The sequence below is a fragment of the Electrophorus electricus genome, chromosome 11 (genome assembly GCF_013358815.1).
Source record: "Electrophorus electricus isolate fEleEle1 chromosome 11, fEleEle1.pri, whole genome shotgun sequence".
In the NCBI taxonomy this organism is placed as follows: domain Eukaryota; kingdom Metazoa; phylum Chordata; class Actinopteri; order Gymnotiformes; family Gymnotidae; genus Electrophorus; species Electrophorus electricus.
In genome coordinates this window covers 9136946-9150323 of record NC_049545.1, presented here as the reverse complement: position 1 = coordinate 9150323, position 13378 = coordinate 9136946, and the positions used below count along the sequence as shown (strand labels likewise).

General features: G+C 37.1%; 1 protein-coding gene across 1 annotated transcript; it reads right to left on the bottom strand.

Moving 5' to 3' along the window:
- Window positions 1-7085: 7085 nt before the first annotated feature.
- On the bottom strand, window positions 7086-12074 carry aifm2 (apoptosis inducing factor mitochondria associated 2). Its single transcript, XM_027016591.2, is given in 11 exon segments — window positions 7086-7171; window positions 7735-7905; window positions 8123-8323; window positions 8853-9005; window positions 9285-9393; window positions 9940-9982; window positions 9984-10030; window positions 10198-10317; window positions 10416-10531; window positions 10982-11166; window positions 11634-12074. Coding segments are annotated over 10 exon segments (1221 nt in total). The 5' UTR covers window positions 11157-11166; window positions 11634-12074.
- Window positions 12075-13378: the final 1304 nt, after the last annotated feature.

The window sequence follows — 13378 nt, the reverse complement described above, 5'->3', positions numbered from 1 at the left end:
TAATCTGTTAATGCGCAGCCTCCTCCCTACCGACCTGCATGTTGAAATAGGTGACGGGAGAGACAAAGAACAGGTGCACTGGGTTAGTAGGCAGGTGACTGGGAACAAGGTAGGTGTTTATCGTGGGTCTGATGGCGAGTGGGCATGGATCCCCTGCGGAGAGGCCGAACCCCCGTGACAATTAGGAGTAGGTGACCGATGGTAAACTGAGTCAGGAGCAGAGAGTGGACAAACAAGGAACAAAACCATAAACTGAATAAAAAAAACTAAGGATCCCATGACTCCACTATTGTAAGGCTCCGAGTGCAGGTAGATTTATTCATAAAACAATGACAACAGTTCAAACTCAAAACCAAAATAGCCAGTGCAATTCAGAGAGTCAAAGAAATCCAAAAAACGCAATCCCAGAATAAAATACAGAAAATGGGCAAGCAGTCGATTAAAAAAAGGAAGAATCCAGTGAACAGGCTAAGACTTAAACATGGCTAGTTTAAGGCTTCACACAGAGAGTTAGGAACCACCTTCTTAAAAAGCTTAGTTGATGAGCTACTACAGTCACATGAGAATCATTGTCAGTACTGTGCAGATAGTAACCTCAGCCATCAAAGGAGGGACTTCCTAGGGGTAGACTTGACAGAATCCTCCTCCTGACAGGTTGCTCCCAACACAGAGCCCCTCCAATGTCATGGCCAGCCTCATGGAAACGCAGCAGCACAATCCAGGAATTCGTGATGGAAATTCAAGACAGTATATTGTCCACAAGAACTCTGGACCATTCCTCAGGATTGTACACCTCCCAGTCCACTAAGTAGAACATCTGTTGTCCCTGAAGCTGTGAGTCCAACTCTGATGGGCTCTGATGCAATAAGATGGGCCATCATCCATGTCAAGCGGAGGAGCAGGTTCTGCCATTGACCCGGTAATCTGATATAAAGAAAACACTGGCTTCAATAAAGAAACATGAAATGTAGGTGCAATGGAGTACTAAGGTGGCAAGTGTAGTTTCCATTAGACTAGGTTAACTTGTTTCACAATTCTAAAAGATCCTGTAAAATGAAGACTTAAAAGACTTTACGTTCTTTGTGAAGAGCCACACCATCTCTCTGGGATGCAGTACAGGAGCAGGATCCCAACACTTGTCCACATGCAATTTCTACCTGCACATAGCATGCTGTAATCTCATGTGCACCTCTTTCCATACCTGGATGCTTCTGTTCATCCATTCATACATTTCCAGCATGTCTGAGGGCTGGAAACATAGGTAGTTGAAAAACATAAAATCCACTAAAAGGGGTTTAATCCTGTAGATTCACTGCACAGTGAATTCTGCATGTATTCTGTCCATGGCAGAAAACAATTCCAGTCCTTATGAGATCTATAACAGGAATGTAAAAACTGCCCAGTCGCCTAATTGCGTTTCTCGACTCATTCATTTCACTGAGGATATCCTTTTTTTTTAAACTGATGTTCAGTGACACTTGTTTTGATGCCCCCTTGTTCTCATAATCCCATTGTTCTGGCTTTGACCTTCACTCGTCTTTTTACTACTGCTTTGAATTGTTCCTCTCAAAATAAAACTGTGACCTTTTTGATCTGCAAATGTCTGGATGGTTCTGAAATGTTAGTCTTCATGGCTCCAAGAGATAATGGGATCATGTTTTACAAGCCATAGATGACCTAAAATAATTGGATGTTTGGGGAAGTTTGTAACCAAGAAAGACAAGGTGCATGAAACATGTCTATTTTTAATGTCAACTGGCTGAAGAATCAGTTATTCTCCCAAGGGTCTTCCATCAAACATGTTCAGTTTAAAGGGTGGTTTGCATAAAGAAAGCAAGATCTGTAGTCTGGCAACCAGTCTTTGATCTAGAAAGTTCATAGCTCCTGAATCTATTAATGTTAGAACAAAGAAATGCTTTGAACCCCAAAATATGCTCACTGAAAGGATTAAATGCTTATCCGAGAAAAAATAAAAAAGCACAGAACTTACCTCGATTGTCCCAGCAACACCAGGGTGATCAAGACATGCAGAATGCACATGACCAGACTGTCCACAGAAGATGCATAGGTGTTCTTGCACTCTTCTCTTTATTTCTTCTACTGTCAGGTGGACACAGTAAGTCTGCTTTGGCTCTGGCTGGGCAGCGGCAGTGGACTGCAGGATTGTTAGCCAAGGCAGAAGCCCCACACACCTTACTGCAGCAGGATGTGAACATGCTCTTGCAGCTTGGTAGAAGTGAAGCATCACAAAGTCCATGATCATCCGTGGTGGTGTTGGTCTGCAAAAATCTACACTCACCAGTTCTGTTTAGATTAAACTTAATATGGTCACGGTTTACACACTCCCTCGTGTTGATGATACCTTAGACACGTTGGCTGGTGCCTAAGTGTTCAGCACCATTGTTCACACTGCTGGTTAGTGGCAGATTCCACTTCATCCATGAGACAAACAGAAGACATCCTTCTTCACTGTTGCTAGGCTTTTCTGGATGATCCCAATGGGAATTTCCAATGCCCCTCCTAGTTTCCAGCACTAGTTTCCAGCTCGTTCTTCAGGCACAATTTTAGGTTACTGTATTTCTAGTGATGCCTTTCAGCCTGACCCCTTAAACACTGAAAAAGTGGTTACATGGTCTGTGTCTCATTCAGCTACAGAAGTGAACGCTTTCCTGAGCCTCTGCTCCAATTATAGGTGATTTATAAAAGCGGTTTTCTCACATTGCCTCACTCACAAAGGCTTTGAATGATCCTCAGACACACATGACACATTCCAAACACACTTTGACCAGACCACAAGCCATTGTCTGGTCAAAGGATCCCAGGATGGTTCATATTCAGACAGGCTGGGACATGCCTGTACAACAACAGAGTGATCCCCACATTGCACTGCTGTTTGACCAAGTACAAAAGGGCTGATGTACACCTCTGTGGCACTCAGAACAGCATCCTCCTTCCTCTGTAAGTTGTGGTCCTAATTCCCCTGCCTTTCTGTTAAACCAGAAATCAGAATGAACCTCTCTACATATGCGTAGACCCACCTACCTTCTGAAAGCCATTTAAATTTTGTGCAAGAAACATTGGAACAAAGGAAAACAAGAATAATATGAATACTTTCACTACTACAGTTTGCTAAAAACCTATTTTTGAAGGGATACATTTCTTCTTCCCCAAATAGGGCTCTTCTCAGGAACATTTATTTTACTAAGACTGCATAACCTGGTTGATTCTATATTTTTAACATATGAATGAAATCAAAAGTGAAACAATCCGATTCTTAACCCATCTGAAAGAGGTAGCATTATTATCTACTCCCACTTGGCTTATATGCCTATGGGTTTTATTGTTACGCATGTGTTGCAATCTGGGATAGTTTATTTTTCATTGGCTTCCACTTACTTCTGCCATCTAAGAGTCTGATGGGCTATCTGCCCCTGATGATACACGTTAAAAAGTTTGTAACTTTTCCCGAATCTGCACCTGACAGATTTGCTGAGGGTTTCTTGCTTTGTACCTGTTAGAATGTTTGAGTATCTCCTTCTTGCTAGGCTCCATGTGATGGCTCCAGTTCGATTCATTGTTTCCTCTCATCTCTTGATGTGTCCACTGCACTCTTGTATGTTTAAGTGATGCTTTCCCAGAAAACCTTCAGTTTGGCTGGATAGGGCACATCTCTACATATACTCACCCTGTGCAGAGAATCTAAGAGTATAGTCATGATCAAAGTAGATTATCAAAGTAGATCCACTTACCATCACAGTAGACCTCTCTTTCCATGTAGCATGCAACACAAAGTGACATCATCTAGGCTTGCCTGGAAGAATCAATATGTTTCCCTAACCATGGGAAGCCTTTGTGATTTCCAGCTCTATGCCAATTAGTGTAGCAAAGATATCTTACTCTTTAATCCACAGATTAAAAATAGTTTTCTTAAGGTTGAACTTTTTAACCCTAGTCCCAGAACTGTCAGCCTCACATGTGGCACCAATATGCCTAGCAACTGCTGCCATTAAACAGCACTTAAACCCCGAGCAGGCAAAGATTACTTTCCATATTGTCACCATCTGTCTCTCTGCATCCTTTACCAGGACATCGTAAGTGTTGGAATTCACAGATTGGAACGTAAGGAACCTTCTTAAACAGAATTTTACCATTGCTTTAGGTATGACCCCATATTCCATCAGACTTTTACTTATCCCAGATGACCAAAATTTTCTATGCACATCTCAAAGTGGTTTTACACATCTCCCTATGGTTTTATTTGCAAGAACTATGAACTTGTATAATAAATCTTTTTTTTTTTTCTGATCCGTAGATCCACAGTAACACCCTGAAGTAAGGGGTACTCAAATTTAATTTTTCTCTTTCCAAAAGTTCTAGAAAGTAATAACTTTAAAGGTTTAATGGTGCATTCACTATGACTTCAAATTGTGTAACAAGCTCAAATAATGTCTGGTCAGCTTAATGTAACCTCTGAATTAGTGTTCATTTTTTATTCAAATTTAGGGAATTTGTCCATCTCTATCTTTTTTTCATTTATTACCATTTGTTTACCACTTTCTTTCCATTTATTACCTTTGGTTTACCATTTTTTCTCCATTTATTACCATTTATTTACTACTTCATGCTTATCGCAGACAAAATAATGAACCACTTCTAATTGTATTTACTGTTAATCCTACAAGCACTAGCTAGACACACTGGCTATTATTTTATTTTAGTGGTCTCTATCTTTCAAGTTAAAGTAGAAAAGGAAGTAAATTGTCTTAGTTGTTCATAACATGCCTATTTTCATTTGCACGTTGTAATGTTCTATCATTGCAAACCAGATTCTAAGACCACAAGGTATGGAAATAGGCAAGAATGATGTATGGTACTTTGATTAAATTTCTTTGTTCATGGTGAATGGCCACCTACAAACCCAACACCAATCTAGTTAGAACAAAGAATATTAATACTCTGAACTCTGAATAGGCACATCCCTGTCTTTGATGTTTTGGGAAAATTAGTAAAGTTTATGAGAAGAAACTAAGAATTAGAAAGGTCACAGCCTCTCACTAAGATCAGAGTCCACTCAAGCTTAATTTATTTTTTATTTTTTTAGATCTAAGTCTTTGTTTGATTTTTAAGTGCATGCTCATCTTAGTTCACTTGTCACAAGGTTTCAGTGACCCTCATATTTCATTAAGCAAACCTTTTTCTGTTTGTTTGTTGCTAATAGAGATGGGAGTTTTTTGTTGTGTGGCCAGTGATTAATCAGTTCCAGAATCTTCAGCAAAGACAAGAATAAAATACAGAACTAGCCAGTACCAAAACTGTGTGTACATCATCTGAGGAAAGGGTCTAAAATTCAAAGCTAGTAAGTGGTTCTTTTACTGAGCTGTCTTTGCAATATTAGTCCAGGGTTCGTGGGTCGTGTTGATGACCTTTTGGCTTCACATTGCATGCACATACCCGTGCCCATAACCCAACAGTGTAGTCCAATGGAGCCCCCCTCTGCCCACTCGAACAGTCGCGTCGGACCTGGTCAAAATCATTGAAGCATAAAGCCCAATATTTGGCACTAGTAAGGTCATAAATTGTGTGTCTGAATTACATAGATAATCCCCTCAAACCTTTCGTTTTGCTAAGTAATCAGTCCTAATCAAGTCCACCTCATCTCTAAAGGCTGCTTTAATAATTTTTTTCCTTTTTGTTTTAATCACACTTGGTTTACCATGAATCTTATTCATTTGTATTTTGTTAATTTTGGTTTTGTTATAACTCTACTTTAGGGTATTTGATACCTCTGGTGATTATTTTAACTATCCCTCATCCCCTTTTCATTTAGTTCATTACCTTATGCTAGTATAACTGATTATTGCAGAACTTGTGACTTTCATTATAATTATATCTAATTGAAATGAGGTTTTTGTACCACTAGACTAGCTTAGTCAAAAAGCACATTGCATTGCCTTTCTCAGCATTCTCTGTTCTGCCATAAATCCAAACACTCTTTCTTCTCAAGCAGTATTCAATGTATTTTAGCTTAGCCTGTAGAGACTCTTGTACCATCAAGGAGTGTTTCTTTTATGTCTCCTTAAGTTCAGCAACACGGCTGTTCACTTCTTCAACTCAAGCAACTCTGCTTTTTCAAAAAAGCAGTTTGCATTTTCTGCATCAATGATTTTCTTGTTAATGTCATCCTTGAAGGTACTAACTCTTTTCTTATATCAGACCAAAACCCCTGTCTAAAGTCAGTCAGTTCTTGCATCAAATCAACTTACAAGGATTGGAATTCTGAGTGAATGGTGACCATACTTTCTTGCACTGTAGGTAGCATTTGAGCATTAGCATTTGACATGGGCTCATGGGTTTATTTTTCCATGTATTCCCCTGCCCCTCTTCTTTATCTTTTCATTGTGGAGGAATTGGTTCCTATGCAGCCATAAACTTTGGCACTTAAAAGTCCCCCGATCCTGAATTTTGTAATCAAGGATTACATGGATTAAAACCATTGTAACTAGATAAAGAATATTGTAAAGTTACACATTTACTGTAGTTGACGAATTGTAACTTTATAGTTTAAATGAGGAGGCCATTTTAAAGAGAATCTTAAATTTATCTTGAATCAAATTAGACAACACTTGTTATTTAATAGTGAATGTACCATCTAGGGTTTTAATTGTAACTACAGTTTTAGCCCAGATAAAATATTCATATTCAGCACTGGCACCAACCAAAGTTTTCTGTAGAACAATGTGTATTATTAAATATCAGTACAATATATTGTACACCATGACCCCACAAAGTATGCTAAAAAGGTTACATTTTATATTAATATGAACATATAAGCAATAGTAACATAGAATCATCACATTCTATAATTGTAAGAAAGTACATTATTCCACAAAGCTTCTGGTGACCCTAATGGGAGTGAACTCTTTGCACTGTTAAAAAACTCTCTTTTACCAAAACCTTCATGCCACTTGCTGATATTTCAATATATAAAATACAATTATATAGGAGACTACATTAATGGGATTACATGTTTTAAAATATGTTTCCTGATTTAGCTTCAGTCTACATTGCCTGTGAAGGACTAGGTATCATTCATTGCCCTCATGCTCAGAAATAATATCAAGCACCTTGATGTTCCCATAGGCTGCATCACCTGTTACTAAATCTATTTTCACTATAGAAAGGTTATAGAGAATCATGCCATACTGAATGCAATTTGTCATTGTGTCTCCATTTTTTGTAATTTTTCAGACAAGAGTTAGAGAAGTCCTGACTAATAAATTGTAGAGTAAAATATCACTATGGTCCCTGTTCCTAATATTTATGGATTTTTTTTAACTAATCAAATTCTTCACTGTATCAAAATATAATCGATCATTTTCAGTTATTTTGTGACATTTATGCACTAATGTTATTAGGTGATTGATGTAAAATTCCATTACTACTCATGGTGGAACACTGAATATAATTGGATTATTACTGAACTGCATGAAGAAAACAATCAATGACATCTACACAGCTTATACAAATTATTCTTTAGACATTAAACATTTATGAATCCAAGATAAAAGAATGAATTTAAAACTGACATTATTTTGCTATTTATTTTGATGCATTGTGTAATGCATTTAAATAATGTATTCACTATCAAAAATATTGTATATCATATGTATAAAGCGATTTCCTGGCTATACCCATTTCTTGTAGAGCCTAACCATCAGTAGTGTCTGTGGCTACCTTCTAGCGGGGGGTGGGGGGTGGGGGGGTTCTGTCCCATCTCTCTCCAGCTCTTCCACAGCAGCAGACCCTGACTCTTTCCTTTGGTAACTAAGAAGCGAGGTAGCTTATAGCCATTAAATTGGCCCACTCCATCATCTCTTCCCATAGCCACCACCATTGTTATATTTCCTGTAAGAAAACTGCAAAGATCTAATTGTTCTGTTTTATTTATAAGTAAATAAATAAATTCATCTTTAATGATATATATGTGCAATTAAAATAGGCAATTGAAACCCATTAGATGCATTGAAAACAAGCCAGGTTTAAGATGTAAAACAATGAACAGAAGTCAATGAGAGAACATATATTGTAACAGTTAAGAGCAAGGTGAGGTGTCCGTGGTTACCTGTATGGTATGATGTCAGTGATTTTCCAGACAGGCTGCTAACAATATTTGTAGCAGCCACTTTTGCATGGAGACCAGCATGATAAGCCATCTTGGGTTCACTGATATTAGAACAGTCCCCAACAGCATATATGTTGTCAAACCCCTCCACCTGCATGTGCTCATTTACTTTCAGGGCCCCATTCTCTGCCATAGACCCACCTGGAACATAATGAGACACAGAGCAGAAAACAGAGAGAGTGAGAAGAGCTGAATTAATACAAGCAAATAACAATAAAGTAAGCTTAATGTGAGAGAGAAGTCTTAATACATGTAATGATGTCACTTCCTATTCCACAATTGCTAGCAGTTTAGCTATTTGTGTTAAAAAAAAACAACAACTATGTAAACTTGTGACAGCTTAACTCTGCTCTAATGTTTTAAATTTCCCAACATGAATGATCAGTGCTATATACATGGTAGAAAAGTATAAAACATTCAGTATTAGTTTTGAAATTTCACCACTAATGTATAAGCCAGCCTCATAGAAAAAAATCTGTTGCAGAAAAAGACACCACTTAAAGAACTTTAGAGTTAAACGTTATTAGAATTTGAGATGGACCTTTATTACACCTACAAAGAACCCATTTGTAAAGGGAGCATTAAGCATATTATTTAGTTAGACAAATACAAAAAGGTAAAACCATGTACAAACATCAAGGTGCGTATGTAGACTCACAGCAGGACTGACCTAGACTGGACTTGTATGCACCTGAGTTGATCTTGTTGCCTGTACAGCAAATTGCAAGATCAATGGTGATCTGTTCTTTTTTATTAGTCTTGATCACCATGCCCTTCTGAGTCACATTGAATTCCAGCTCATTCAGATTGGATACCTTCTGTCCTACACTCAGATTAAAAGGGGAAAAAACATAAGTACAAATGAATTTTTAAATACAAATTAACACTTATAAACAGCAACAAACTAACTCAGGGAACAGAAATATTAAGCAAACCTGAACATTCATAGTAAAATCATCACAATAAAATGAATCACACTGCATTTAATTGTATCATTGGTTGAGTTCAATATAATTTTACAAGCCAAACTAAGCATTTCTGCTGTATACTTTGGGTGTATGCTAAAGGAACACGATCAGTTAAAGATATCATAAGGAGTTACCTAGTATAAGTTCTACTCCCTTTTCCAGCAGAATATTTTTGGCCTGATTTCTCACACTGAGAAGCAGTTCTGAATCAGCTAGGTCCTCATGGGAATGAATAAGAATCACCTGCATTAAAATAAAATAAATAAAATGAGCTTCCATTTCCTATTCTGATTTTCAAAATTAAATTCCTTTATTTATTTCATGCATTTACTTTGCGAGTTACATGTTTGGACCCACTCAGTGACTGATACATTGTTTGTTTTAATGTGCATGTTAATCGTAATTCTTTAGCTTAATTTATGTCATCATCTTGAGCATTGTTTTGCATATACATAAACTTGTTGTTACCACCATACCATTTACCATAATATTAATGATGTCCACTGAAATTCAGATAGTATTACAAGTGAACCTATACATAATTTTTTTTCACTTGTTTTTGTCAATGTCAATCAATCTTAAACTACAGTTTGATCAATTAACTCATTATGATCAGCCATATTATGTGTTCAACTCTTTGAAGATAAAGATAGACTTGATAAAATCAGAAAGACAATGAATAATTTGGAATATCAAATCAGACATATTGACACCATATAATCACCATAAAAAAGTTATAGATTTTACAATTATATATTTTACGTTTGCTGTTACACTCAGGACAGTTACCTTCTTGTTTGGATATTCTGTCTTGAGCTCAGCAGCCATTTCCACCCGTCACTCCACCACCAATCACAAGGACCGAGTCTGATGCCTGGATCTAAGAAAGTACAATATACTGAGAAGTAAATAAACCTGGACCATCCGTCCTGTTTATACAGACAGAGCTAATATCATAACACATGCTTGATTAACAAAGTTCCAACAAAACACTGCTTAACAGGCAGAACAGAAATCAGAGTTATTATAACAAACAGGAAGATTCACCTCTTTCACAACATCTTCATACTGCTTGACAGCTTTCTGGTAGGAATGTACAGCACTGCAATTTCCAGGAAAGGGTCCATGTGTCCCAGTGCATAGGATGAGGTGTGAATAATGAACTTCCTGTTAAAGAAAAAAAAAATCTTTAGGTTACATACAATACAATCTTTCATCATTGTAAATACTGCAGTACAACATATTTGCAAAAGATCACTTAATACCTTTCCATTGTCAAGCGCAACAATTTGTGCTGTAGTGTCAGTCTGTATGGCACGGCCTTGCAGGAAACTCAATCCAAAGGTCTCTTTGTATGGAATGAATGTCTGCTGAGCCAAGCCTGGGGGATGAAAAAAGTTGCCACTATTATTCATTTTTTACTATTTTGTTTATAATTTAAGAAATTAAAAAAAATATATATTCAGCAATGTAAATAAGTAGATAAATAAATAAAAAGTAAAGATAGTTAAAAAGGATGTCAAAACTGCTATGCAGGTTCTGCTCTCATTCAGGAGTGTGAATATATATTGGTGTTCTCTTATCAACCTTAAGTTGACTAACTTGTTTGAGTTCCCTGTTTAGATGTGTGAGATGTGTGTGTGTGTGTGTGGGTTGGGGTGAACAAGTGAATATTTATAGAATTCAGTGTGTCACTTAACATGCAATGTGATTTTGAGAAAGAATGGTTCTGTAGCTTTAGTAACTTAACTATGCCAGATATGAGTTACATCACTATGACACAGTACAACTATTTCCAATAATTATTTACTAGGCCTACTGTTTATCATACCGCTTTGAACGGAAGCACGGAGAGCTGCAATATTGTGATGGAAAGCATCTGAAGGATCAATTAACATAAAGGGCACCCCATAATATTTAAGTTCCTGGGCTGCTGCAATTCCACCAAAACCCCCACCAACAATCACCACATGGACACTGTCATTGATGGACATCTGGCCCCCCATAGTAAAGTGCCTGGGAAGTAAAAAAAAAAACATAGTAAAGTACCTGGGAAGCAAAATACAACCTTATTTGAGTCCTGTTTCTTTGTTCTATTCATATACAGTTTGTTCACAAACTTTTACTTTCTGTATACTGTATACTGGTCCCTGTAGTGGTTTGTAGTATAGCATCCAGTATGCAAGAAACGCAAATCATACTATGGGGTCACATGAAAGAAGGTTTTCTCCAATTGTGAAAGGTTTTCCACCATTGTTGCATGACGCAGTGCAGTACACCTTGAAGATAGCTCTGATCACGTAGTGGAATATTTGGCAGAGCAGCGATATCTTTGTGGTGTACAGTATCCCATCATGCAGGAACCTTCATACGTTCATGTGACCTCGTAGTATGGTTTGTGATTGACGCATACTGGATACTATATTGCATACTACTACAGGGTCCAGTATACACTATTTACAGAGTGAGGTTTGTTTACAGACTTTGTTTACAGACGTTTTTGCAGGAGTTGGAGTGCGGAAAAGTGGGCGTAGTCTTCTCTCACGGAAGCGTATTGAAAAAGATGAAGTCGTTTTCTACGGCGTTCTTTGTCTGTTGTAAAATATTTTTGTGTGGACGCTCGTGTATACTCTTCATGACTGTCCTAAAAGCCTGCCCATACTTTTGGAATCAATGACTAGACGTAAAGTTTCCTACTCCTGGTTTGTAGTTAATCCGGAAGTTATTATTGCGCAGATTTCACACACATCTACCCAGTTTCGAGATTATGGACAATTTATAAAAATACTGTGAAAATAAAATGGACGCCATACGTTAACAAAGGATCCGCTGAGGGTTTGCATGTTGTAGCAGGTTTAAATAAAGACCTCCTATAAAAAAAGCCGTTGAAATAAAGCCCCTCGGAGTAAAGCCCGCCACAGCAATTTAGGTGAAGTATCAGCCAAAGCAGTTTTGTCACAAAATGACAATGCTAATTCATGATAATTACTTTTTATTCATAACTTTTATTTTTTAGGAGGAAGATTATATACTGAAGAATTGGTCATTTTTTCTCTCATAATATGTAAACCAATTAAGTTCTCAAACATGAACTGGAGTCAATGGCAAAGCAGCACTCAAGAACTTCACTCTAAAAGGAGTAATGGTTAGTAATGGTTTTCTTGGTCTAGGTGTTGGTCACAGCTTTCATTGACATCTGTGCATTTGTTGGCATTTACTGCTGAAATGATTAATTCTAGTAAAAGTAATATTACTGTCAGAAGTATACAACACATTTTATTTAAGTCCTACAGTAGGTGCTCATACGAAGTCATTATCATTTGTGCTAGAAAACATGCAGACATGTCCCTTATCTGTCAAGGCTATAGAAAACATTTTGTACCCTGTAAGATGCGTGTTTTGAGTAATCAGATAGCAGATTGCCTCTAAATCCATGAAGTGTAGGTAGTTTGATTGTTGATTTTATCTTAATCCTAACCGCAACAGCTCTACACAGTAGACCCAGTGTTCAGCCCATCACTGGCAGGAGTACAAACACCTGTCCATTTCAGTTACATTTAATTTCAGTGTCAGATTGCTTTTTTATTCAAGGGATCAAGTACCTTATTAACATATTATGAAGTATTAGAATTGTTGACTAACATAGCTGTTATATTTTTGGCAGTTGTTTCTGTACCATAACATCATATTCTGTTACATTTACATATGTTGTGGCAAGCAAAGAGAACTCAGTAAGGCTACAAAAATGTATAATTTATGACAACTATTTTATGATGCTGAACATAAACCAACACAACTACATTCTTTCTGTATCTCATTTTAGATACAGTAAGATGAAACTCCATAACTGCAACATTGACAGATCAGGAAATTGAGCAGTGGATTAAAAGTTAGATCCATCTTGGAGACAGAGAGGAAAGATGGTGTACCAAGCAGTGAACTGAATAATCTGGTCTGGTTCCCTGCAGTGACTTGCAAATTTTTCTTGTTTTGTTTGTTTGTGACCTAAACAGTTATCATTTTTTGAAAGAAAAACTAAATTTGAACACTGAATATAAGACTAAACTTGTCAAGATGCAGTGTTCCCGTGCAATCTGTAAAACTTGTAACTTGCTTGGAATTCTAAATTTATAAAATGTTCTGGAAATACTCATGGAATCCAGAAAAAAATAATTAAATGCAGATTAGGTTACAATTTCAAATGTTTTTCACATCGAACATTTTTATG